General features: G+C 42.3%; 1 protein-coding gene across 3 annotated transcripts in view; it reads left to right on the top strand.

The window, feature by feature from the left end:
• Positions 1 to 22,853, top strand: part of CKAP5 (cytoskeleton associated protein 5) — a 77,986-nt gene extending 55,133 nt beyond the window's left edge. For 2 of the 3 annotated variants that reach the window (XM_012725418.1, XM_012725419.1), the window contains exons 25-45: positions 4,284 to 4,478; positions 4,866 to 5,001; positions 5,927 to 6,015; positions 7,124 to 7,249; positions 8,372 to 8,521; positions 8,798 to 9,001; positions 9,234 to 9,369; positions 9,805 to 9,998; positions 10,708 to 10,880; positions 11,110 to 11,133; positions 12,014 to 12,187; positions 12,403 to 12,523; positions 16,400 to 16,579; positions 16,680 to 16,867; positions 17,369 to 17,444; positions 18,112 to 18,300; positions 18,395 to 18,532; positions 19,020 to 19,103; positions 19,188 to 19,347; positions 21,895 to 22,046; positions 22,147 to 22,846. In XM_012725418.1, the coding sequence (XP_012580872.1) occupies positions 4,284 to 4,478; positions 4,866 to 5,001; positions 5,927 to 6,015; positions 7,124 to 7,249; positions 8,372 to 8,521; positions 8,798 to 9,001; positions 9,234 to 9,369; positions 9,805 to 9,998; positions 10,708 to 10,880; positions 11,110 to 11,133; positions 12,014 to 12,187; positions 12,403 to 12,523; positions 16,400 to 16,579; positions 16,680 to 16,867; positions 17,369 to 17,444; positions 18,112 to 18,300; positions 18,395 to 18,532; positions 19,020 to 19,103; positions 19,188 to 19,347; positions 21,895 to 22,046; positions 22,147 to 22,392 (3,135 nt within the window). In that variant the 3' untranslated portion in view covers positions 22,393 to 22,846. Of the gene's footprint in view, positions 1 to 4,283; positions 4,479 to 4,865; positions 5,002 to 5,926; positions 6,016 to 7,123; positions 7,250 to 8,371; positions 8,522 to 8,797; positions 9,002 to 9,233; positions 9,370 to 9,804; positions 9,999 to 10,707; positions 10,881 to 11,109; positions 11,134 to 12,013; positions 12,188 to 12,402; positions 12,524 to 16,399; positions 16,580 to 16,679; positions 16,868 to 17,368; positions 17,445 to 18,111; positions 18,301 to 18,394; positions 18,533 to 19,019; positions 19,104 to 19,187; positions 19,348 to 21,894; positions 22,047 to 22,146 lie in introns of all 3 variants that reach the window. The other variant, XM_012725420.1, reaches the window with a different exon arrangement.
• The last annotated feature ends 1,204 nt before the right edge of the window (positions 22,854 to 24,057 follow it).

Here is a 24,057-nt window from a genome sequence, read left to right on the forward strand (position 1 = left end):
TAAATACTGAAGAAACATGCACTTTACTCCTGTCATTTACTTTCATAGAGGCGTGGACCTGCTTGATAAATAGACATGTCTGAGTGGAATGGGTTTTGCTATAAAACAGTTAATAAAAATTAGCAAATGCCTGGAGCCTTTGTTATTCATGTGCTTCTTTTTTCCTTTCATATGCTTTTTTAACAGACTTAGTAAAGGATTAGCCTTTTGTTGGAATTTTCTCTTTCTTGAGATCTTAAATAGTAGATTTTAATCAAAATATAAGTGTAGCGTTCAGTATTAGAAACCTATTAGTGTAATCCAGCATGCCAACAGGTTAAAGAAGAAAACACTCCATTTCAGTTGACAATGAAGTTGGAATTTAGAAAAATCTAACACCTATTCATGATTAAAACTCAGCAAGTTAGTAATAGAATTAGCTTCACAAATAATATCAACCGTAATCTCTACAAATAATATTGTACATAATGGTAAAAACAAAGCTTTTCCCCTAAGACTGTAAATAAGAGAAGGTTAACCACTTTCACTGCTGTTATTCAAAACAGTTGTGAAAGTTCTAATTAACTACAGTATGGCAAGAAAAAAATGAAAGGCACATAGTTTGGGAAAAGAATAAATAAAGCTTGGGAATGCAAACTAGTGCAACCACTATGGAAAACTGTTTGGAGGTTCCTCAAACTGCTAAACATGGAGCTTCCCTGTGACCCAGCAATCCCACTCCTAGCTATCTACCCAAAAGACACAAAAACACTGATTGAAAAAGATACCTGCACCCCCATGTTTATTGCTGCTGTATTTACAATTGGAAAAACATGGAAGCAGCCCAAATGCCCAAAAGTAGATGACTGGATAAAAAAGATGTGGTACATATATACAATGGAATATTACTCAGCAACCAAAAAAGAGAAACACATGTCTTTTGCAGCAACTTGGGTGGAGCTGGAAAAGATCATGCTTAGTGAGATAAGCCAGAAAGAGAAAGAAAAATACCATATGGTTTCACTCATAGCAGGAGTATAATGGACCAGGCGAGAAAATAACAAGAATAATGAACAACCATATACCAGAGACATTTTGTGGGGGTGGAGTGGGGAATAGGATCAAAAACGGGGGGTAGGGAGGGAAGTGCACAGGATTATGGTGATGGCACACGGGTGACTTGGTGATGGGAAACCCGCGGGGATTACAATTGAGATGGGAAAAAAAAATGTACAAAATGATGTAAAAATAAACTGTTGGAAAAAAAAAAGAATAAATAAAGCTATCCAAGCTATCCTTAATTGCAAATAACCTATTTGTATAGAAAAATTCCAATCTACAAGTAAGCTCCCAAGACTAATAAATAGGTTCAGTAGGACTCCAGGATACAAAATCTTTACAGAAAGATCACTGTCATCTCTTTATAATATAATGGCAGAAACCAGAATTTAAAACACATTACCATTAAACACTACTCCAAAGACAGTGAAATCCTTAAGTATACAATAAAACAAATATGGAATATTATAGAATGCTGAATAAATGGGGAGACATATGTTCTTGGATTGGAAGACTCAAAGTAGGAGAGATCTTCACTAAACTGGTCATTAAATTTAATGTAAATCTCCTATCAAAATTCCAGCAAGACTTTTTATAAATACAAGCATATTTACTCTAAAAGCTCTTTAGATAAAGATGGGCCATACAAAAGCTAAGAAAACATAAAAGAGGATCAGCCTGTCATATATTAAGGCTTACTATATTGCTAGTGTGATCAAAGCACTGATACGGCAAGAGCAAGACAGGCATACAGATAATGGGAAAAGAAGAGGGAACCAGACATTGACCCACAAAAATATGACCTACTAGGTTTTAAATTCACTGGAGGAAGGACAGTCTTTTCAACAAATGATTCTGGAACAACTGAATATCCATAGACAACCTTTGACCTAAACCTCACACCTTTTTTATATAAAAAGATTTATTTATGTATGCATACAGAACTGGGATACAGGCCAGAGGTGCAGGGGGTGGTGAGAGGCTTCACCAGAGACAGAGTGGGAAGTAGAATAGGCAGATTAACGAAATACACTGCTGAGGGGACCAGCGGGTGGGTCAAGAGAGGTCTGCTGTGCTCTGTGGGTCACCCCCGTGGCTGGGGATCAAACTTAAGCTGCAGTGGTTTCAATAGCTTCATAGTGCTGTGCTTTAAACTCTTAACACTACGAGGGAGGGCCCTAAACCTCATGTTTCACACAAAAATTATGTCAAAACCAATCATGGACTTAAATGTAGGCGATAAAAGTATAAGACTTATAAAAGGTAATAGGAGAGGCCCTCCCTGTTGGCGCAGCGGTTTAAAGCACTGCACTGAGAAACTAAAGCCACCTCCGCATGAGTTCGATCCCCACCTGCCCCAGAGGTGACCACATGGCGCGGCAGACCTCTCCTGACCCGCCCGCTGCTCCCCTAAGCAGTGTACTTCGTCGATCTGCCTGTTCTGCTTCCCGCTCTGTCTCTGATGAATCCTCTCACCCTCCGCATCTCTGGCCTGTACCCCAGTTCTGTACGAATAAATAAATAAATCTTAAAAAAAAAAAAAAAGTAATAGGAGAAAATCTAAAGGCAATAGAGCAGACAAAGAATTCTTAAATTTGACACAAAAACTGCAGTCCATAAAAGCAAAAATTAATGTTAGGAATGGCTACACAAAAATTCACAGCAGTTTCACTCATAATAGCTGAAAACTGGAAACAGTAGAGATTTTCTTTAACAGGTGAATGGTTAAGCAATCTGTTGTATGTCTGTGTGTATAATACTAGTTAGTAGTAAAAGGAAATTGTTTGATATAGCAGCCATTTAGAGAAATCTCTAAGGAATGATGAATTATGCAGAGTGCCAAAAACCAATCCCAAGTTTGATCCCATTTATATAATAACATGTTTGAAATGACTAAACTTCAGAAATGGATAACAGATTAATAGGTACCAGGGATTGGGGCAGGACAGAGGAGCAGGGAGATAGGTGTGGTCATAAAAGGGGTACAGAGTCTTGTGCTAGAACTATTCAGAGTCTTGATTGTGGTGGCCATTGTACTAACTCATGACAAAAATTGTGTAGACCTAAATACACATATTTACAGTGGGAACAAGTCAAGCTGAGGTAGTCTATAAATAAGATCAGAGAACTGCTGTGAGGTCAGTACCCGGGCTGTGGTGCTGCGTACAGCTCCTCAAGGGCTGATGTTGGAGGAAATTGACTGTGCCTGGGGTCTCTGCATTATTTTTTATAACTTCATGAATTGACAGTCATTTCAATAAAAACAATTAAGAATTCTTTCAGGAAGATGGGGAAAAAACATGTAAGGTTAAAAACAAGTTCTGGTAGAACTTGGCATTTTATTTTTTATTTACTTATTTTAAAAGAATTATTTATGCATACAAAACAGGCCAGAGGTCCTGGGGCATTGAGAAGATTCACCAGAGACAGAGTGGAGAGCAGAACAGGCAAATTGACGAAGTCTACTGCTGAGGGGAGCAGTGGGCGGGTCAGGAGAGGTCTGCTTACCGTGTGGGTCACCTCCGGGGCCGGGGATCGAACTTGCACTAAGGCTTGCAGTGCTGCATCCTAACCCGTTGAGCCACCAATGGGCTCAAAAAATAAGTCTTTCTTTTAAAGATTTATTTGTGCATACAAGAGCTGGGGTGTAGGCCAGAGGTTGGGGGTGAGGGGAGTGGTGAGAGGATTCACTAAAAACAGTGGGGAGCAGGAAAGGCAGATTGACTGAAATCCACTGCTGAGGGGAGCAGCAGGAGAGACTGGAGAGGTGGGTCAGCTCTCTGGCTGGGGATTAAACTGGTGTTGCAGTGGCCATTGATAGCTTCATAGTGCTGAAACTTAGCCCCTTGGGCCACCAGGGAGGCCCCGAACTCGCTGTTTTCTGATAAAATACTTTTGGGTTTTTTCTCACTGAGTAGTTCTTAGAATTAAAAAAAGTAGGTGAAAATTTCTCATCTTTAAAATCATTAAGAACTATTAAAGCTTTATAATTTATTATCCAAGTGTGAGCCAGAGAACTGTCTTTATCTTAAAAGTGATTGTCATCATTGCACATTTATTTAAATAGAGTTCTTTTTTTGTGGATGAGGGGTCAGAGTTCTTGAATAATGAAAATTACTGACTTTGTATAGAAAAGTTGTAGTGTTACTGCAAATTAACTATTTCATACTGGTAACATTATTAAACTTGAGGTCAATGTCAGTATCCACTTCAACTGTGTAACTCATCTCTGTTTCTTCTGGCAGCTTCTGGGCTGGCTAGCTGAGAAACTACCCACACTGCGTTCCACCCCCTCAGACCTTATCCTTTGTGTTCCTCATCTCTACTCCTGCCTGGAAGATCGTAATGGAGATGTGCGAAAGAAGGCCCAGGATGCCTTGCCATTCTTCATGATGCACTTAGGATATGAGAAAATGGCCAAGGCTACTGGGAAACTGAAGGTACTACATGTTGCTGCTGTTGAATGACTAGAAGCCCATTTAGAAAAATACTGAACCTAAATTTTTATAGATAAAAGATCATATTACTTTGTATGAGTTTCACCTTGAAATCCCAATGAAAACAAAAATAGAACACTAAGCAATAGAGAGCGTCTAAAGAACCTACTGACTGCAGGAATTAAAAACTGTGACCTTCTAGAGTGGTAGCTAATTTAGTGTGACTTCATAATGTATGTTACTTCTCTTTTGCTGAGGTGCTGCTTTCCTTATTTCATTGGTATGTCAAAAACAGGAGCTCAGTGATTTGTTAGACAGTAGCTCCTCTGTGAACACAGTTATCTATCAGTGTATCATTTATGTGGCTTCTTCCGTATGTTGTCTCCCTAGCCTACTTCTAAAGACCAGGTGTTGGCCATGCTAGAGAAAGCCAAAGCAAACATGCCAGCCAAGCCCGCTGCCCCTGCTAAAGCAAGTTCCAAACCAATGGGAGCGTCATCTTCAGCCAAATTCCAGCCTGCCTCAGGTAATTCTATTTCAAGAGGATTAAAAGGGAAGGAAATAGCCCAAGGGAATTCTATGAAGAGATCCAGTGTTCATTTTTTATCATATTTACTCACCACTTAGGTCCAAAGCCCTCCCTCCTCTCTTTACAAACATTTTTCAAGTACCTGTTTTTTGCCAGGTACCTTGCTGAAAATTAATTTGGTTTCCAAGTCCAAAGGGAATTTTGGAGTATCACATTGAAATGTTCCTGAACACAAGTGTTTGTCCTTATCTTTAAGGTTTCCACAACTGTTTCTGCTGTTGGATACTATGGTTTGCAGAGAATTGCAGCCCAGCCCTCAGCTTCATCCTCTTCATTCACATATGGCACATCTATTAAGGTTGCTTGATTTGCACAAGGCCAAATAGGCCAGCCAGTGCCTGAATCAGCACAGAATCCTACTTGCTCACAAATGAGCTGTCTTCTCTTCTAGACTTAGTACTTGAAGAAATAGTTTCTGTTTTGTGGGATAGAAATAGCTGATGTTAACTTAGAAATTTTACATGGTAGAACTGTTGACATCAAAGTATATATTCAGTTATAACATTTATTGCTATCTTGCTATATAGTCAATACTGAGTACCAAAGATGGCAGTCCCTATTCTTACAGAAGGATCAGTCTATCAGAAAGATTTAACTGCTACTTAGAAAATTGTTTTTAAATAGCAGTTTAAATGTCGAAAAAGGAGATGTAGCTTTATTGAATTAATTTTTTGAGGTTACTCTTTAAAGAGAAATTCTGGAAGAACAAAAGAGTAGCAAGGAAATAAGGTTATTTTCCCTGAAAACACTATAAATTGATACATTTAAGACTACAGGGTTTTTTAAATCATATATTTGACTTAGCTACCTAGAATAAAGTGATATTTGATTTATATTTATATTACATGCTTTTTATCTCAAGCACCTGTTGAAGATTCCTCTTCCAGCACTGTAGAATCCAAGCCTGATCCGAAAAAGACCAAAGCTCTAGGAGTTTCCTCTAAGGCAAAGGTACAGTAATTCTGCATATGTGGATTTTATGCAGTGAGTCATTCTGTTGGAAAAGGCATATTATATAGAAAGAGCATGCCTATTCTTGACATTTCAAATCATTTACTAGACTTTCTATGGCTCATTTTTGATAAGGTCCTCAGAACAGAGAGAACCTGCTCTCAGGAGCTGCAGGTATGGTGTGTTGTGCACATCCTTCAGGGAAGTTTGCAGGAATAAAGAGAGAAGAAATCGTTTAACTGGCAGAGGAAGCCCTGAGGCTGACTTTAACTTGAGAAAAGCAGAGGAGAGCTCCTTCAGATCTGCACCAGTGTAGTTGCCACGCTTGCGGGTCTGACTAGTCTGTAGGAAACACCTCTGTCCTGGCACCACGGCGTTTGCTCAGATGCGTTGCCAGTCTTTTTTAGCCTTTGTGGAGAGTTGGGCAATCCAAAGATGTTTTCTATACTCAACGTTAAATATCACCTGGGTACTTTTTTAATTACGGTTTGAATCACAGCAAATTTTTAATTTTTTCCCATCTGATACAAACATTCTACATCTTGGATTATTTTCAAAAACCCCTTTAATACTTAAGCATTTTAAATGTTTCTAGCAACTTTCTTTAGAAATGGGTTCAAAGGGTCTCCAAGTATTATGATTAATATACATTTATTTATGGAAAGATAAACTTTCTCAACTAAGTGGTATAAGATTTGTGAATGCAAATTTTATTAATATATCAATAAATGTTTTTAATTAAATAACAAATGTTTTAATATGGAAAGCTAGAAATAGTATTGAGGATTTCAGGAATGAAAAGAACTATTCAATAAACAAAAATAGTCTGTGATCCAGACCAAAGATAGAAAACAGTGGCTTTTCCAACTATATTACCAATATAAGGATTAACTGGCAGCTATTTAAGAGTGCTATGAGAATTCCTAGAAAGCCTGGACAAAAGCATGAACATAGCATATGTAAGATTCTAGGCCCTACCTGTTTCTTTCATGTGGAATGTAGTGTAGAGAGGGGTCTCTGGCTTATACAGTGCCCTTTGTCAGCAGTACCGTCATCTTCCCAAAGAGAAGTAGCCTAACTAATTGATATTCCTGAACCTTGATTGTAGAGTGCGCAGGGGAAGAAAGTGCCAAGCAAAACCAGCTTAAAAGACGATGAGGATAAGTCCGGTCCTATTTTTATTGCTGTTCCCAATGGAAAGGAGCAAAGGATGAAAGATGAGAAAGGATTAAAGGTAAGCAAATAAGTCTCTTTAAGAGCTTTTTTCTTTGTTCTGTTAATCAAAAATAATTTTGCACCTGAAATTCATATTGTTGTGAAGTATCTAATAATGAACTGAATCTTTTGCTTTTCAGTTTTACTGAAATAATTTTACTATTTCACTAATGCTACTTTATAAGAATAATCATTCCTACAAAAGAAACTGTAGAATGGAGGTATTGCCTGTTTTAATCCTAACAGATTAAAAGTTGCTTTTTTAATTTTAGTATTAAAGAATGGAAAGTATTAATCTATCAATTATACATATGTAATAGGCTACTTCTTTATTCCTTCTTGTATCTGATATCTTAAAGACAGATTTGATGACTGGCTCGTTCAGTCATTTCTCAGAATGTTTTGGTTTTATTAGGGCTTTGTTTTTTTTTTTTACAAATATATACAAGCTTGTCTCCCATTCCAGTCTCCTTCCATGGGGAAGACAGTTTTACCAGTTTTTTTGAGTGTATGACTCCAAAAATACTAATTTTCCTTACTGGTAAACTCATATAAACATTTAGCCTACCTTTTATGCAAATAGGAACATGCCCACACCTTTTTTTCTCTAACTTTACTTTTCCCTTTCAGTGATAGTGACATCTCTTAGAGTTCATTCCATATCTGCATATATATGTGCATCCATTCTTTTATTTGTACCCTGTATATGGGTACCTTTCTCATCCCCAACCCACTGTCTGTTGAACAGTTAAGCTGCTTCTGGTTTTTTACCATTGTAAACTGTATACCATAAACATCTCAGAATGTAGCCTCTATGCACATATGTGAGTGTATCTACTTTAAATTCCCAGAATGGTATATGTACATTTTAAATTCTCCCTTTATTAGAAGTGTACCAACAGTGTCCACCATGTTATATAATAAATTACCATTGGTATTTCTAGTAAGAATTGCTGTTTCTAGATTTTTAGAGTTGTGTGATAGCTTAAAAGAGTTCATTTTGCATTCATATTTATTTACAAATTAATCTTTGATTTTAATATACCCTATAAAATTAATTCCTGCAACTGCTTGAAATAGTGTTCCCTACCTCATTTCATTTGAGCATTTTACAGGCCCTTTTCAAACTGGCGTTTTTCAGGTGCTGAAGTGGAATTTTACTACGCCCCGGGATGAATACATTGAGCAACTAAAGACTCAGATGTCTAGCTGTGTAGCAAAATGGTTACAAGATGAGATGTTTCACTCCGACTTTCAGCATCATAACAAAGCACTTGCTGTCATGGTTGATGTAAGTTTAGAATAGTTATGTATCTTAGGCAAGTGAAAACACTGAGTCTGTGAAATAATTAAAGTTTGATGACTTGAAAAGGAACTGGAATACACCAGTTCTTTGTTTCCAGAGCTGTCTTGTTGTTAGATAGAATAAAAGATTGTGTATCTATATTTTTAAGTTTTAAAAATCGCATTTTCTTTTTGACACTAGTAAAATTCAAATAGTACTTATCTAATAGAACTTAAATTTTCATATAATCATATTTTTCAATTTTTCTTGTTTTGTTTTAAGCACTTGGAGAGTGAAAAAGAGGGTGTCATTGGTTGCCTGGATCTTATCTTAAAGTGGCTTACCCTGCGGTTCTTTGACACAAACACAAGTGTTCTAATGAAAGCGCTCGAATATTTAAAATTGCTTTTCACCTTGCTAAGTGAGGAAGAATATCATCTCACCGAAAATGAAGCCTCTTCCTTCATCCCCTATCTCATCCTCAAGGTAACGTGTTCTCATCCTGGAAGGCTGCTCACAATTCAAACTGACTTTAGTTCTTAGACTTTTATTCCCTTCTCTCCTTGATTTGTTATAGGATGATACCTCCCACTTCTTATCCCCATGCCCCTTTTCTTTCAAGATATAGTGATACATGGATTGGGAGGAGAAGAAGGAAGGGAAGAGGCAGTTATTCAGAAAGTGCCTTACTTTTCTTCATTATTTTCCTGTTGACTAGGTTGGAGAACCAAAGGATGTCATTCGTAAAGATGTCCGTGCCATCCTGAACCGGATGTGCCTTGTCTACCCAGCCAGCAAGATGTTCCCCTTCATCATGGAAGGAACCAAATCCAAAAACTCTAAGCAGAGAGCAGGTGAAGCAACAATTTAAATTGAAGCAAGAGTCTCTGCAGTAGTGACCTCTAAAAGAAAGTGTCTGCATGAATGAGGAAATGTCTGTGGCGTGTGTTCCACCTTCTCATCTAGACTGTGAGAGTGATGAGTTGCACACTGGTGAAGCCACAGTATCAGGTGATACAGGCATCACTCAGTACCACCCTGGTGACAAAATCAAGTGCACAGGGGCCATCTGACTCACAGGCATCCTGCTCTTCCAAGAGCACTTGCTCTTAACACTATATTTTCATTGTGTGTTTTGTAAGATAGTAACTAGAAAAAAAATCTAGACAGAATCAGAACAAGCCTTTTTAGTTCCTCTTGTGTTCCTAAGGGAATGTTTGTAGTGAAGATAACTCTATACCAATAAAGGTGTGTTGATTCCCATTGACCTAGCCTTTCTTCCCCATCAGAGTGCCTAGAAGAGTTGGGGTGTCTGGTTGAGTCTTATGGCATGAATGTTTGCCAGCCAACCCCAGGAAAAGCCTTAAAGGAGATAGCAATTCACATAGGCGACCGTGACAACGCTGTACGCAATGCCGCCCTCAACACCATTGTCACAGTGTACAACGTGCATGGAGATCAGGTGTTCAAGCTGATTGGAAACGTGAGTGGCTTTTCTCAAGCACTGTCCGACTATTGTAAAAAGAACCACAAGATGGTGAAGGGTTCAGATTTCTTCCCACTCAAACTAAATTTTTACTACTTTTTGTTAAACTCAGCCTATCAGTGTGTCACAGAATCCAGATAAACTTTTAAGAGTGTAAGACATTCAGCTGCATTTTACTAGAAATCACATTTTTCTTTCCTGAGCATGCTACCCAGCAATTTGCTTTAGCAATGAGCTATTTCTGAATCAAGAAATTTGAGCTAGTTTGGGATTTAAATGCTGCCTGTCATTGTGCTCTGTAAGCTTTAGTACATGATATTTTTAGTGATCAGGTACTCACTTGTGTGTGAGCAGTGTGAATACTAGTACCAGTCAGGCCAGGACTGAGCTACAGCCACGAGCCAGACTGTGCAGGCACTAAATCTCAGGTTATGTGAGTCATTCCCTTCAGGGCTGGACAGGTCTTCACTTTGATTACCTTCTTAGTATCACACATATTTAGAGTGTGCTTGGATACTCTGATTGTAGTCGGTGACTACTTGCTGCTGCAAGCTGGCGAAAGAGATTGAGCAGAAGTGAACCTTCTTGCCTATAGTCACACAGCTAGTGAGTGGTGACACAGCAGAGCTGGGAGTACTTTCTTTAACGTTTGACTTTTTTACTTTAGCAGGGCATGCTAACAAATTAATGTGGTCTCTTCTTACAGCTTTCTGAAAAGGATATGAGCATGCTGGAGGAGAGGATTAAGAGATCTGCAAAGAGGCCGTCTGCTGCACCAGTGAAACAGGTGGAAGAGAAACCTCAGCGCGCACAGAGCGCAAACTCCAACACCAACATGCTGCGCAAGGGCCTGGCCGAAGACATGTCTTCCAAACTCAAGTACGTAGATGGAGTTACGTGAAAGCATTTTTATGGACTTTGCCTTGTGTGCTCAGAGCTTATCCTGTAATGTCTTGAGTTCCTGTAGCCATTATCATGCATGACAGAATGTCTGGGTAAATGTCTTGTAACCACATGTTTAATCCTTCAGCCTTCATTGTCTTTGTCTTTGTCTCAAAGCCACTTCTAAATAGTCTTGTGCCTTCTTTCACTGCTTTTCCGTGGACAGAATTATGTATCGCACTTATAGGATGTAAGTACCGCCTGCTAATTTCTCATTAGCAGGGCTCTTATATCTTTCTAACTTCTGACTCGGATTCATCCCCTCTGGAGGGTGATTGCTTTAGTTTATAACCAGGGTAGATGGTGTCCATACTATGAATCAAGGCTTCAAAAGAGTCCACTAGCTAGCAGAAATGGCACTTCAGTGTCATGTGGCTAAAATATTGCTTCACCTTCCTTGTATTATATTTTTATAGACTGTGCTTCCTGTTTCAGATAAGGCTTAGTAAAAGGCACGCAACCCAAATTGACTTAGGGACTCAAAATACTGCCTTTCTGAGCAAGACAGCTCTATTTAGGGTCATATTATGAGTATAATTGTAACCAATTTGGATTTGGAAACTTTTAAACTGATTGGATACAGTGCTTCACCTGGCCTGTCAAGTGTGACTATTCCTATATAGAGGTGACTGACTGTCCCTCAAAGTATAAATGTACAGACTATTGCATGGAATGATGCTTACAATGATTTAAAAAAAAAAAAAAAAACACTGGTCAATTTAGTTAATTTTTAAGTCAGTATAAGTTTGTTTCATTAAGCCAAAATTTTCTGCCCTATCTAGAATGGCAACACAGAGTTTATTGTCTCTTTAATTAAGTAGAGAGAATACTTACAGCTTGGCAGGTACTATAGACACAAGTTAGAATTATCTGCTCGCTCAGGATTTTCATGAACCAGTGTTGTTGCCCATTGAAGGCACTTGCGTAGTGGCAAGGATTTAAATCTCTCAGGGGGGCTGAAGCCAGAAGTTGTACATCTGTCTTAAAGCTTGGGGGCAGCTGGCAATGCTACTCTTGCCTTTGGCTAAGATGTCTGGCCTAGTTCAAGAGGCTCCTTTTGCTTCCCCTAGCCAAGCCCGGGGTATGAGCGGGCCTCCTGAAGCTGCCCAAGTGGTTCGAAGAGAGTTCCAGCTGGACCTAGATGAGATTGAGAATGACAGTGGTACAGTTCGATGCGAAATGCCAGAACTTGTTCAGCACAAGCTAGATGACATTTTTGAGCCAGTCCTTATTCCTGAACCCAAGTAAGTTAACCTCTTTTATTTAAATATAAGTGATTGTGATCATCAGAGTGCCTGTGTGGAAGGAGTGTGCTGTGCAATTAGAACTCTTAAGAACATTCCAGGCTAACTGACAGTAATGCTTTAGTAAGACCTGCATGTAGTGGACAGCTGCATGATTCCTCCTACTGGATGTCTTGTGATGAAGACTGAATGTTCTCCTTTGCTCTGTGATCTAGAATCCGGGCTGTTTCTCCACACTTCGATGATATGCACAGCAACACAGCATCCACAATCAATTTCATTATCTCCCAAGTAGCCAGTGGTGACATCAACACAAGCATCCAAGCATTGACGCAGGTAACGGTGCTCGTCATGAACGCATCTCCATCAGTACTGATGGAGGCTGCTGAAGGGGTGCTGGTGGCCTCATACTAACACCAGGACTGGGGATGGCAGGCAGTGCTGAGCACTTTCCTGACTGACGGGGCACGCTGGCTCCTCTCAGTCAGCTCTTCCTTACAGGATGTAGCTCAAAGAGCCTGGCTTTTTAAATTTTTTTTAAGAGCCTGGCATTTCTAAAATTGCATAGGTTCACCAGAGGCCAGAGGTGGTGGCAGTGAGTAAGGAGCCAAATTTCATAGAATTCTTTTTCATAGAATTCTTTTGCTGGATAGAGTCAAATAAGTGAATGGGAAAATATCAGGCATTAGCAACTACTACGTATATATCCTCAAATGGCATTATGAGAGAGAGGGACTGAATAGGCAGACGTACAAAGGTCCTAGAGGAGGAGTGAACATGGCACGTCCTAGGAATCTGTGCAGCACACATGTGCTCTGGGCAGACTGCAAGACAAAGACTGATAAAGAGATTTGAGAGTTAGAGACCAGATCATGTCGAGCATTAAAAGCCCCAAAATCAGATTTTGCAGGGGTGGAGTGGGGAATGGGATCAAAAACAGTGGGAGGAGGGAAGTGCACTGGACTACGGTGATGGCACATGGATAATTTGGTGATGGAATCCCATGGGGATTACAACTGAGATGGAAAAAGGCATAAAATGATGTAAAAATAAACTATTATATCATTTAAAAAAAAAAAAAAAGCACCAAGGTCAGTAGTTTGAATTCTAAGTAGTAGGGGTAAATTTTGAGATTTTTAAGCAAAGAAGAAAGAAGTCATTTGTTATTTAAAGAATCATTTCTGGCCCTCCCTGGTGGCGTAATGGGTTAGGTCGCAGCACTGCAAGCCAGCCACAGCCACTTCAGTACAAGTTCAATCCCTGGCTCTGGAAGTGACACATGGTGTAGCAGACCTCTCCTGGCCTGCCCACTGTTCCCCTCAGCAGTGTAATTTGTCAGTCTACCTGTCCTGCTCCCCACTCTGTCTCTGGTGAATCCTTTTACCACACCTGTACCTCTGACTTGTACCCTAGTTCTGTGTGCATAAATAAATAAATCTTTAAAAATAATAATAATAATTTCTTCTCTTCCTTAATGGTCCAGTCCTCAAGCTAATAGAGTAAGGAAGGCACCACCTTTGTGACATGGGAGTGGGGAGCCATAACAAGATGCAATGTAGGGTTTCAGAGTCCAGCCAGTGTGAAGAGGGGTTTTTTAGGGGAGTGGTGCAGAGTCTGCGTCAGAGCCCAAGAAGGATGAGCTGGATGTCTGTGCAGCTTTCAGTCTGGCGTGGTAGCTGGGCCGCCAGGGGAATGGGATATCTGCATGTGCTGGAGGGGGGTGCACTGGTGTGTAGGAGACTCAAATTGGAGAATCAGAGCCCAAGGAGAAGTGGACATCTGTATGAGAGGGGCTGGTGGCAAAGATGGGAGATTAGTTACATAACGGGGGTGGGACAAATAAAAATAATAGGGAAAACAGGAGCCAGGTTTCCCACTGTCAGAGAAAGGTGTTACAAACATAGAAGGAAGGAAAACAGAGTTAAACAGGTTAGTATGAACTCATGGCTTACATGAGGTACAGAACTTAATATCAGAGTGTGTGTGCAAATGTATATTACAGGCCTCATACCATATATAAGTACCAAATATATGTATATTCCCTGGTTCTTTTCACCAAGAGGACCTGAAAACAATGACAAGTAGCCCAGATCTTGGCTTCTACATAACAAAATTGAGCCTCCCTGGTGCGCAAGGGATTAAGTCTCAGCACTGTGAAGCTATCAGCAGCATGAGTTCGATCCCCGGCCAGGGAACTGACTCCCATGGCACAACAGATCTCTCCTGTCTCATCTGCTGCTCCCCTCAGCAGTGTATTTCAGTCAATTTGATTGTTCAGCTCCCCCACTCTGTCTGGCAAATCCTCTCACCACCAGCCCTGTACCTTTGGCCTATAGCCAGCTCTTAGATGCATAAATAAATAAAATAAATCTTTTAAAATTATAATAAATAACCAAAATCCCTTATTGACCTTATTAGAGAGCAAAAATATGAATAGGAATGAGAGAGGAACCAGTACAGCTGTGGAGTACATTTGTGGCCCATTTCTGGTAAAGGACTAACTCCTACAGTAAATGGAGCTCTTATTAACTCTTGAGAAAGAGCACCCAGTGGAAAAATGACCAAAGGAGATGAATAATCAAATCACGTAAGATATCCAAATGACCTCTAAATACGTGAAAAGATGGCCTGCCCACCCCTGCCAATGAAGTGCAGACTCTAATAAACAGTATCACTTTAGAGCATCATAGTGGCAGAAAGTGAAAACTGCAATATACAGGGGGAAGAGAAATCAGGAAAACAGTACTGTCATACATTAAATGTGACTACTAGTGAGTGCCTTTTAAGAGAAAGCAATATTTCCAAAATACCAAAATAACGTAAGCCAACAATAACTCAATTTTTTTTAAATGAAAGCAGTATAGTAAGAATATCTATTGTAAAAATGCTTTACCTTCAGACTAAAAAGTTATAGTTTGCTTTTAGAGATTAAAAATACCAAATACAGGGCTCTCTCTGGTGCAACAGGTTAAAGCACCGCTCTATGAAGCTTTCCAAAGCCATGGCAACATGAGTTTGATCCCCAGCCAGGGAGCTGACCCACATGGCGCGGCAGACCTCTCCTGACCTGCCCGCTGCTCCCCTCAGCAGTGTATTTTAGTCTGTCTGCCTGTTTTGCTCCCCACTCTGTCTCTGGTGAATCCTGCCCCTGCACCTCTGGCCTGTACCCCAGTTCTGTATGCATAAATAAATAAATCTTTAAAAAAAAACAAATACATTAGCATATATATACAAAGATGTTTTTTTAACATTATTTATACTGGATAAAATAACCAAACTGGAAACGAACTACTTTGCAAACTTTAAAAATAAAACTATTTTTCTTAATAAAGGGATTTTCATGAATTTCTATAGAACTAGGGATAGCTAAGGCAGAGAAGTATACTACAGTCTTATAAAATGAATAATGCCGCATGTGTTATATGCAATCTATGAAAATTGAATCGATACAATTGTTAATGTTAATTACCATAGAAAAAGAGGAGTAAGCTCATACATACACATACACCCCCAAAAACACTTACTCTCCTGGTGTCCGTGTTGAAATAGCACTGTTAAATAGTCCTTATTACATAAAAAGTGTTTGTGCTCATTGGGTAGATGCATGAGGGGTAAATGAATGAAGTAAGACCATTGGCTTCCCCGCCACCAGGGGGCGCCATTACATTGTGCTCTATGTAAGTGGTGCCCCCTGGAGTTGAACATGTGTGTAAAATGCATGTTTTTCTCATAGTAACAATGAAGTGTTAGAAACAACCAATGTACCAGTCAAAAAGAGCACTGGACCGGGATGTGGGAAACCTGAGTCTTGAATTGGACTAAGTTCTCTGATCTTTCTCAGCCTCATTTTTCTCATCCTATAAATGAAGATCTTACACGCACTTTGTTGACCTCTCAGAGCTACTGGAATGATCAAATGATATGATGTTAATAAAAAAAAATCTTAGGAAATTGGACACCCAAGCATAGGGCTGATTATTCTCTAAAGTAGACGGTGAGCCTCATAGAATAGGATTTGCAAGTAATTCACCTAAACCATATCTTGCCTTATAAAAATGGTTGAATGATCGAATCCCTGAGGACTCGTTTTATGTAGAGTCACTGGACTTTTTTCAAGATAAGATATTGTAAATATACAAGATGTCCTTTTAGTGTCTTCCTGCTACTTAGAAGTATGAAGCTTAGAAAATACTTTGAATTTTTCACTGTCAGATCGACGAGGTCCTGAGACAGGAAGACAAGGCTGAAGCGATGTCTGGCCATATTGATCAGTTTCTGATAGCCACGTTCATGCAGCTGAGACTCATCTACAACACACACATGGCAGATGAGAAACTGGAGAAGGATGAGATCATCAAGCTGTATAGCTGTATAATTGGCAACATGATTTCGGTAGGCGCCTCTGCAGATCACGTGTCCTTTCAGTGCCCCCGCCCCGGCCCCTTGCTCTTTGTATTCGGTTTAGTACTCTAACACAGCTGGGATTGGATAGCTGTTTCAGATCGAGAGCCTAGCCCGGGAGGCCTCCACCGGAGTCCTGAAAGACCTGATGCATGGCCTTATCACCTTGATGCTAGACTCTCGAATTGAAGATCTGGAGGAAGGCCAGCAGGTGATCCGCTCTGTGAACCTCTTGGTGGTGAAGGTTCTGGAGAAGTCAGACCAGACCAACATCCTCAGGTATACCTGTATTCTTCACATTAGCGCCTAGAAAAACAGCCTTTTTTTCTACCTATAGAAACCAGAAGTTACTAGATCAGTTGTAACTTTAGATTTGCCTAATAATTTGACTTACTATTCTCTTCCTCATGAGCTAAAGTCATTCTAACCTGATAAGGCAGCTAAGCCTGCTTTCAGTAGGCCAGCCAATATTAAGGGTTTTCTAGAATGGAACTTTAAAGTTTGTCAGGTCTTCTATGCATATTTCAGTTACATTTCTTTCAAAACTATTAGAAACAATGAAGAGGAGTGGCAAGCATTACCATTCACCAAGTGGTAACTTAACGAAGCTTGAATTATCCTTATATTCTTAATAACTGAATGCAAGTAGTCAAGAATAACTCCTGATTGTGAGCTCTCGATTTACTATAAGGGTAGAGAATATTTACTGTTGACCTTTTAATTACTGATTTCAGTTGGAATACAGGTTTAACGCTCTTGATTTGGGTTTGTTTTTCCTAGTGCCCTACTTGTTTTGCTCCAAGACAGCCTACTAGCAACAGCCAGTTCTCCCAAATTCTCAGAGCTTGTTATGAAGGTGAAGTTGAAATAATTTGTCCTATCTTCTTTCAAGGATGCAATACTTTGTTAAAGTGTTGGGGAAGAGGAGTTGGGACTAAGATTCTAATCAACCGAAACATATTGTTGGTCTCCAGTTTTCCCTTCTTACAGCTAATACCCCAGGTTCAGAACTAGACAGCTCCTGGCCTCCAACTGTGTCAAGGAAGGGCTGCTTTATAAATGTCATCAGTTCTCTAGAATCTAAATGAAAAAGTTTGATGAGACAAATTTAATTGCTTTTTTTGAGGGGGGGGAGTATGTATAGCTGTATAATATTTTGGTCTCTGCAAAGCTCACAATGGACATATCTATAATACTTTGTTACTACATTGTGATAGTATAATATTTGTCTTTGGTTAAACGGTATAAACTACTCTATTCTCAGGTACCAAGTGAGCTCAAGACAGAAATTCCAAATTTTCTCATCCTTTAAAGCTCTGGTTCCTAGGAAATATGAAGGAGTGGAAATTAGATGGATTACTTGTGATACGTTAACAAGTTGTTTAGCAGCTGAACTTGAACGATAAGCTGTGCCATGTTTATATCCCTGACCACCTTTTAGAAATGCTTAGGAAAGATGAATAGAGACAGAAATTATCCTCACTCTTCAATCACTTTACTTCTTTTGTTTCTTTTTCCAATAGTGTCTCTGGAGAATGGTTCGACTGTTGCCTGATACCATCAATAGCATTAATCTAGACAGAATTCTTCTAGATATACACATTTTCATGAAGGTCTTCCCCAAAGAGAAACTGAAGCAATGCAAAAGTGAATTTCCCATAAGGACCCTAAAGACGCTGCTGCACACTTTATGCAAATTAAAGGGGCCCAAGGTGAGTGAGAACCACAACTCGTCCATGTGGGAGCTTGAGAAAAACACCATGGAAATGGCCTTGCTGCTATGGAATGTGCATGTGTCGCCCTCAGATCCTAGACCACCTAACAATGATTGACAACAAGAACGAGTCTGAGCTGGAAGCCCACCTCTGCCGGATGATGAAGCACAGTATGGACCAGACTGGGAGCAAATCTGATAAGGAAACAGAAAAGGGAGCATCTCGAATAGTGAGTCCTGACCTGAGAAAGTTTGGGGGAAGTGAAGTTGTCCGGAAAGGCCTGTGGAAGGTGTGAGCCCCCAGGGCCTGTCTTCCCCAGGGCCTGGGGTGACGCTGGAAGCTGCTGCCAGGTAGCCATTTCCTCCCTGGGTTTTCAGGTATAAATTAGATACCCCCAGGCGCTTCTTGGTCCCTAGGAACCTGTACCCAGGCCTGAGTCGCTGGCACCAGCTAATCTTCTCCAGGCTTTGTTCCGTCAGGGAGGATGGACCAGGTTTGCCTCAGCAAGTTTAGTTGCAAACCTGAGGCCACGGGGATTCGGGAACCAGGGGTCGGCTTCCCCGCGCAGAGCCTGCAGCGTGTTTCATCCGTGCTGCTGTAACGGGCCAATTAGGTCTCGGTTTTGAGGTTCTTTTCAGTTTCTGCCCAACTTTTGGTTCCCAGTTAACAGCTCAAGCTTGACCAGACAATCCTTCTGTGCCTTTCTATTTTTTCAGGATGAAAAATCATCAAAGGCCAAAGTGAATGATTTCTTGGCTGAGATTTTTAAGAAGATTGGCTCTAAAGAGAACACCAAAGAGGTGAGATGGAAAAGGTCGTGCCAGATGGGACTCTGCTCAATGGAATAGGGTCGCTGATGCCCTCTTTCCTCTCTCGTTAACCAGGGCCTGGCAGAGTTATATGAATATAAGAAGAAATACTCAGATGCTGACATTGAGCCGTTTTTGAAAAATTCCTCACAGTTCTTCCAGAGCTATGTTGAGAGAGGACTTCGAGTGATTGAGATGGAGAGGGAGGGCAAAGGCCGTATTCCCACTTCATCAGGTAGGGCTTCCTCCAGTAGCTCTGGGAGAAAGTGCCAGATAGCTCCCAGTGGCGGGAGGAAGGGGACCTGCTTGGTTTATGTCTGTGCACCTCAGTGGTATGTGTGGTGGTGTTCACATGGGTATAGACAGCAGTCAACTCCCAGCCACCTAACTGGCCCCATCCTCAGTGACAGATAGCTGCTGGCACTGCCCTTGGAACTAGTTCTTGGCCTCACTCTCAGTTGCCTCCTGCCTCCTCCCTTCTGGCTGTTCCTTCTTGGTCTCTGACTGAGTCCCTCCCCGGGACATTTCCTGTCAGTGAGCCCCAGGGTCAGTCTGTGATGGTCCTTTCTCCCCTCCCATTCCCTAACGGGCCCATCTGCTCTCCTCGCTCTAAATGTCTTCTCTAGCCATCAAGGCCCACATTTGTTTTATCTCCAGCTCAGGCTCCCTTCCTGATCAGTAACTGCTGAATTCTGCATGACACCTCCACTCGGGATTCCAGCCGGCCACATGTCAAAATCGAAGCTCCTGACACACCCCCGTAACCTCTCCGTTCTTCTCCATCTTAGTAGCTGGCACAGGTCCTCCCCGTTGACCCGGAGTTTTTGGTCTTTGCTCTCTGCAGAAAATCCTTCCTGCTCTACCTGCAGACTTCCTGCGGAATCCACCCACATTCCTGACCCTGCCTCTGTCCTCCTGTCCATTCCTAATCTATACTAATTTCCACACAAAGCATCAAAACGTACTTCTCAAATATTTTCCAAAAGATCTTCCTTTGACTCAGTAAAAAGAAAAGGCTTTGTAGAGGTCTGAGTTCGTCCGGACCCCAAGACCTCTGAACCTCATCGCCCCTAGCCCCAGCAACCCTCTTGCTGTTCAGGAACTCACCGGGCACGTGCCTTTTCAGGGCCTTCACCCTGGTTGTTTCTTGTGTCGTTTGCTCTTCCCCAACAGAGCCTGTAACCAGCTCCTTTCCCTCTTCAGCTTGTTCAGATGCCACTAGCACTGTGAGGCCTGACTCCCCACTGAACCCTGCACTCCGCACTCAAACTTCTATCGTCACCTCGTGTTTGTTAGGCTGGTTGTTTAGGCCTGTGTACACTGGAGTTTAAAGTGCCCACAGATAGAGGCTTTGTCCCCTGGTTGTCTAGATCCTAGACACTCGGCTGGTGTTTGCTGAATGACATGAATGCGTAAATAAACGGATCTGAGACATTACTGTCTCCACATGAAAAAGCCACTGTCAGACATTTTGCTCATAGGACCTAGAGACGAAAGGAAGATTAAGGTGCAGAAAACAGCTGTCAAGTGCCTGAAACCAAAAATGAGACCCAGCTAGGGAAGGCGCCTCGCACTGCGCAGATACTGCCCATCCGTGCTGACTTGGCTCCCCCAGTTCACTGCTGTCACTCACCCTCACCCTCGTGTCCTAGAATTTGTTTTCCTGTAAAACTGCCTGCGGCTGTCCGAGTCTAGTCGTTTCCTTTCTCACTATGTGCCTTGCTGGGCTGAAGCGTCAGTTGAGCTCCTTTGTTTGCATTTTGCAGCTTCTTCCTGAAGTGCCGCAGCGCGTGTCTCACAGCTACCCCTGTCGCCGCCGGACTAGTCCCCGGGGGGCCTCCTTTTCTCAGCTCCACAGGCCTCGGGGATGCCCACAGTTTACTGGTGATCTGCTAGCCCGAGCAGCACACAGAGACACAGCATCTGACCCTCCTGGTTACTGACTTCATGCTTAGGATATTCAAGAGTCTTACTGCTGACTTTTATGTCAGTCATTTTCCATCTTCTGAGTGGTCGACTCATTAAAAATGGGATTTTTCTGTCGAGTAGCCATCTTACTTTTTCTGTTTTCACCATGAGGGGGTCTCTCTTTCCAGTAGTTGTCTGTGCACTGTAATTTCATTAATATCAAACTGGGTACTTTAAGAACTAGCTTGTTATATTGTTTCTTCTCAGAAGCTTTGAAACTGTGATGGATTTGATTGGTTTGGTTTTTCCTTCGCCCTCTTGCCTGCTCCCTTCACACAGAGGGTTGTAGACACTGCAACTCCCACAGTGTTCTTAGCATCTGGACACCTCATTTCCCTCACTTTTTCAGACTACACTGTAGCCTTGAGCAACTTGTTACCCCCAGTTTGAATAAGACGCTCCCCTCTGTACCACCTGATCCCAACCTGCTCCAATTCTTACATATATTTAGAGTCCTTCAGTGCTGCAGCTGGGGTCACAGCACCCACAGGAGTAATATAGGCCTCAGGTTGTCCAGGCCGGGGTAGCGGAGCCTATTCCCTGCACAGTCCAGGGCCTGGGTGGACGGCCCAGCGCACATTCTGCTCTGCTGTGGTGGTTCCCGAAGCCCTCGCTCAGCACCCCTGCAGTCAGGGTGCCCGTTGTCATCAGCTCCAGGTGGATTCTTTGAATCTTTCTGTTTTCAAAAACAGTGACTATATGCAGACCTCAGATGGTCCTCTCAGGCGGCGGGTTAATCAGGACTGTCTAGAAGTGCATGTGTTGGGGGTGGGAGGGACATACAGCTGAACGCTCTTTCTCCATGTCCTCCTAGGCATCTCCCCTCAGATGGAGGTAACGTGTGTGCCTCCTCCCACAAGCACAGTGTCCGCCATAGGTAACACAAATGGAGAAGAGGTGGGGCCCTCCGTCTACCTGGAGAGGCTGAAGATCCTCCGACAGCGATGCGGGCTGGACAACACGAAGGTACTGCTCCTTCCCTGTGTGCCAGGGAGGGCGTGGCAAGCCAGTCAGGGACAGATGGCCCCTTGACCTGCTTCAGCGGTGTCTCCTCTTCTCTCAACAGCAAGACGACAGGCCTCCACTGACCTCTTTACTCTCCAAACCAGCCGTTCCTCCCGTCGCCTCCTCCACAGACATGCTGCACAGCAAGCTCTCCCAGCTCCGGGAGTCGCGGGAGCAGCACCAGCACTCAGACCTGGATTCTAACCAGACTCACTCTTCAGGAACCATGACCACCTCCTCCTCCTCCACAGCTAACATTGATGACTTGAAAAAAAGACTGGAGAGAATAAAGAGCAGTCGCAAATGAAGCTGCCTGGCCCCGGACCTGCAGCTTTAGTTTACTAACTAGAAGTCCTCATAGTCTAAGCGGCCCGCGGGCCTGGTGTACACAGCGGGTTGTATGTATCATACTGCGGAGCTGGGGGAGGAGTCGCTGTGGCACAAGTATTTGTACATACTCTGCTTCTCCGCCAGCATCCTGCTCTAGCAGACTGTCAGTGTATTAGTGTAGTGTACAGACTTGTAAACAGCTGCACCCCTCTCAGCTCAGACTAGTTTCCATATCCTTTTTCTTTTTAATTGTTCATTTGTAAAGTTGTCTTAATCTTTCTAGCTTTTAACTACTAGAAACTCTTAATAGTTTTTTCCTTTGAGTTTGTGAGCCCTTCCTCCTGTACCCTGGAGGGCGCTGTATTCTGTATGAACGCATGGCATGATACAACTAATTTAAGAGTCTTTTATAAATAAAGTTTGCATTAACTATAGCTGTCTCCCAAGTTGCTCCGTGTCTGGGCCTGCTGGGCAGCACTGTCCCTGTCCTCGGGACCACCTGGGTGTCCAGCCAGCAGAGGGGCTAACTGCTATGTAAGGAGCACCCCTTTCATGGCTCACAGACTTGCTTACTCTCTTTGGATCAGGGGGAACTGGCCTTCCTGTTCCCCAGGCAGCTTCTAGGGAGCAAAGAAATCTCACATTTCCCTGCTTGAGATTTGGGCACAACGTCCCTCCCAGCGTCGTGATGGCTCTAAGTGCATAGACTTCCGGGGCTCACTGAGTCACTGCGGCTCTCACACCACAACTGGACATGGGGTCATTGGACCACAGATGGTGTGGAAGAGCGAAAGCGCTTCCTACCTGTTAACACGGTCACTTGAGTCCACACTCACACCCTGACAGGACCTAAGAGCTGAGGCGCCACCTCTGGAGTAAACTCTACAGGCAGGAAGGCCCATCAGTACTGAGCAGCTGTTCAGGCACTCCTCTCCCCTCCAGCCTCGTATGCCTTCAAGATTCCATTTCTCAGTAAGACAGTTTGCTCACGTCTGCCAGCCACTGTGTGCACAGAAATTCCAGGAAGCAGCAACCCCCCTGATAGGCTGTTTGCCAGAGACAGGAACTAGGGACATGCCAGGAAGCAGTGAGGATAAAAGCAGCAGTGATTCAGAGTGTTCACCAAGTCACTGGGCACTCTGCGTACCTGATTTAATCCTCGCAGTCCTAACAGTTAAGCCATATCCTTATATCCATCTTCCATAAGGAAAGCAGTCGGGGGCGAGCAGATGACTTGACCATGGTTCTTTTTTAAAGATGGAGCCCAGAAGATGAACCAGGCAGCGTGATGCTAGCGGCCCCCATCCTAACCACTGTACCCACAATACTCTTAAACGAAGACACTGAACAGACCAGGCCTCCAGGGGACATAAATGTGATGTCACTTTAGTGACAGGAGGCAGGTAAGTTTGAGATCACTCACTACTCACTCTGCAGCTGCCCTCCTCACTTCTCTGCTCTTAGGACAAGCTCCTCATAGCCCTGACCACACAGCCACGGAAAGACAGGCCTCAGGATCTCCCATGTCTCAAATCTACTTTGACCCTTAGCTGTGTGATCTTGAGCAAGGTAGCACTCCAGTGTCAGTTCATCGCCTGCCTCTTGTGAGGATCATCACATGAGACCATCCGTCAAAGCCCGA

The sequence above is a fragment of the Condylura cristata genome, unplaced genomic scaffold (assembly GCF_000260355.1).
Source record: "Condylura cristata isolate star-nosed mole 26May11 unplaced genomic scaffold, ConCri1.0 scaffold00015, whole genome shotgun sequence".
Classification (NCBI taxonomy): domain Eukaryota; kingdom Metazoa; phylum Chordata; class Mammalia; order Eulipotyphla; family Talpidae; genus Condylura; species Condylura cristata.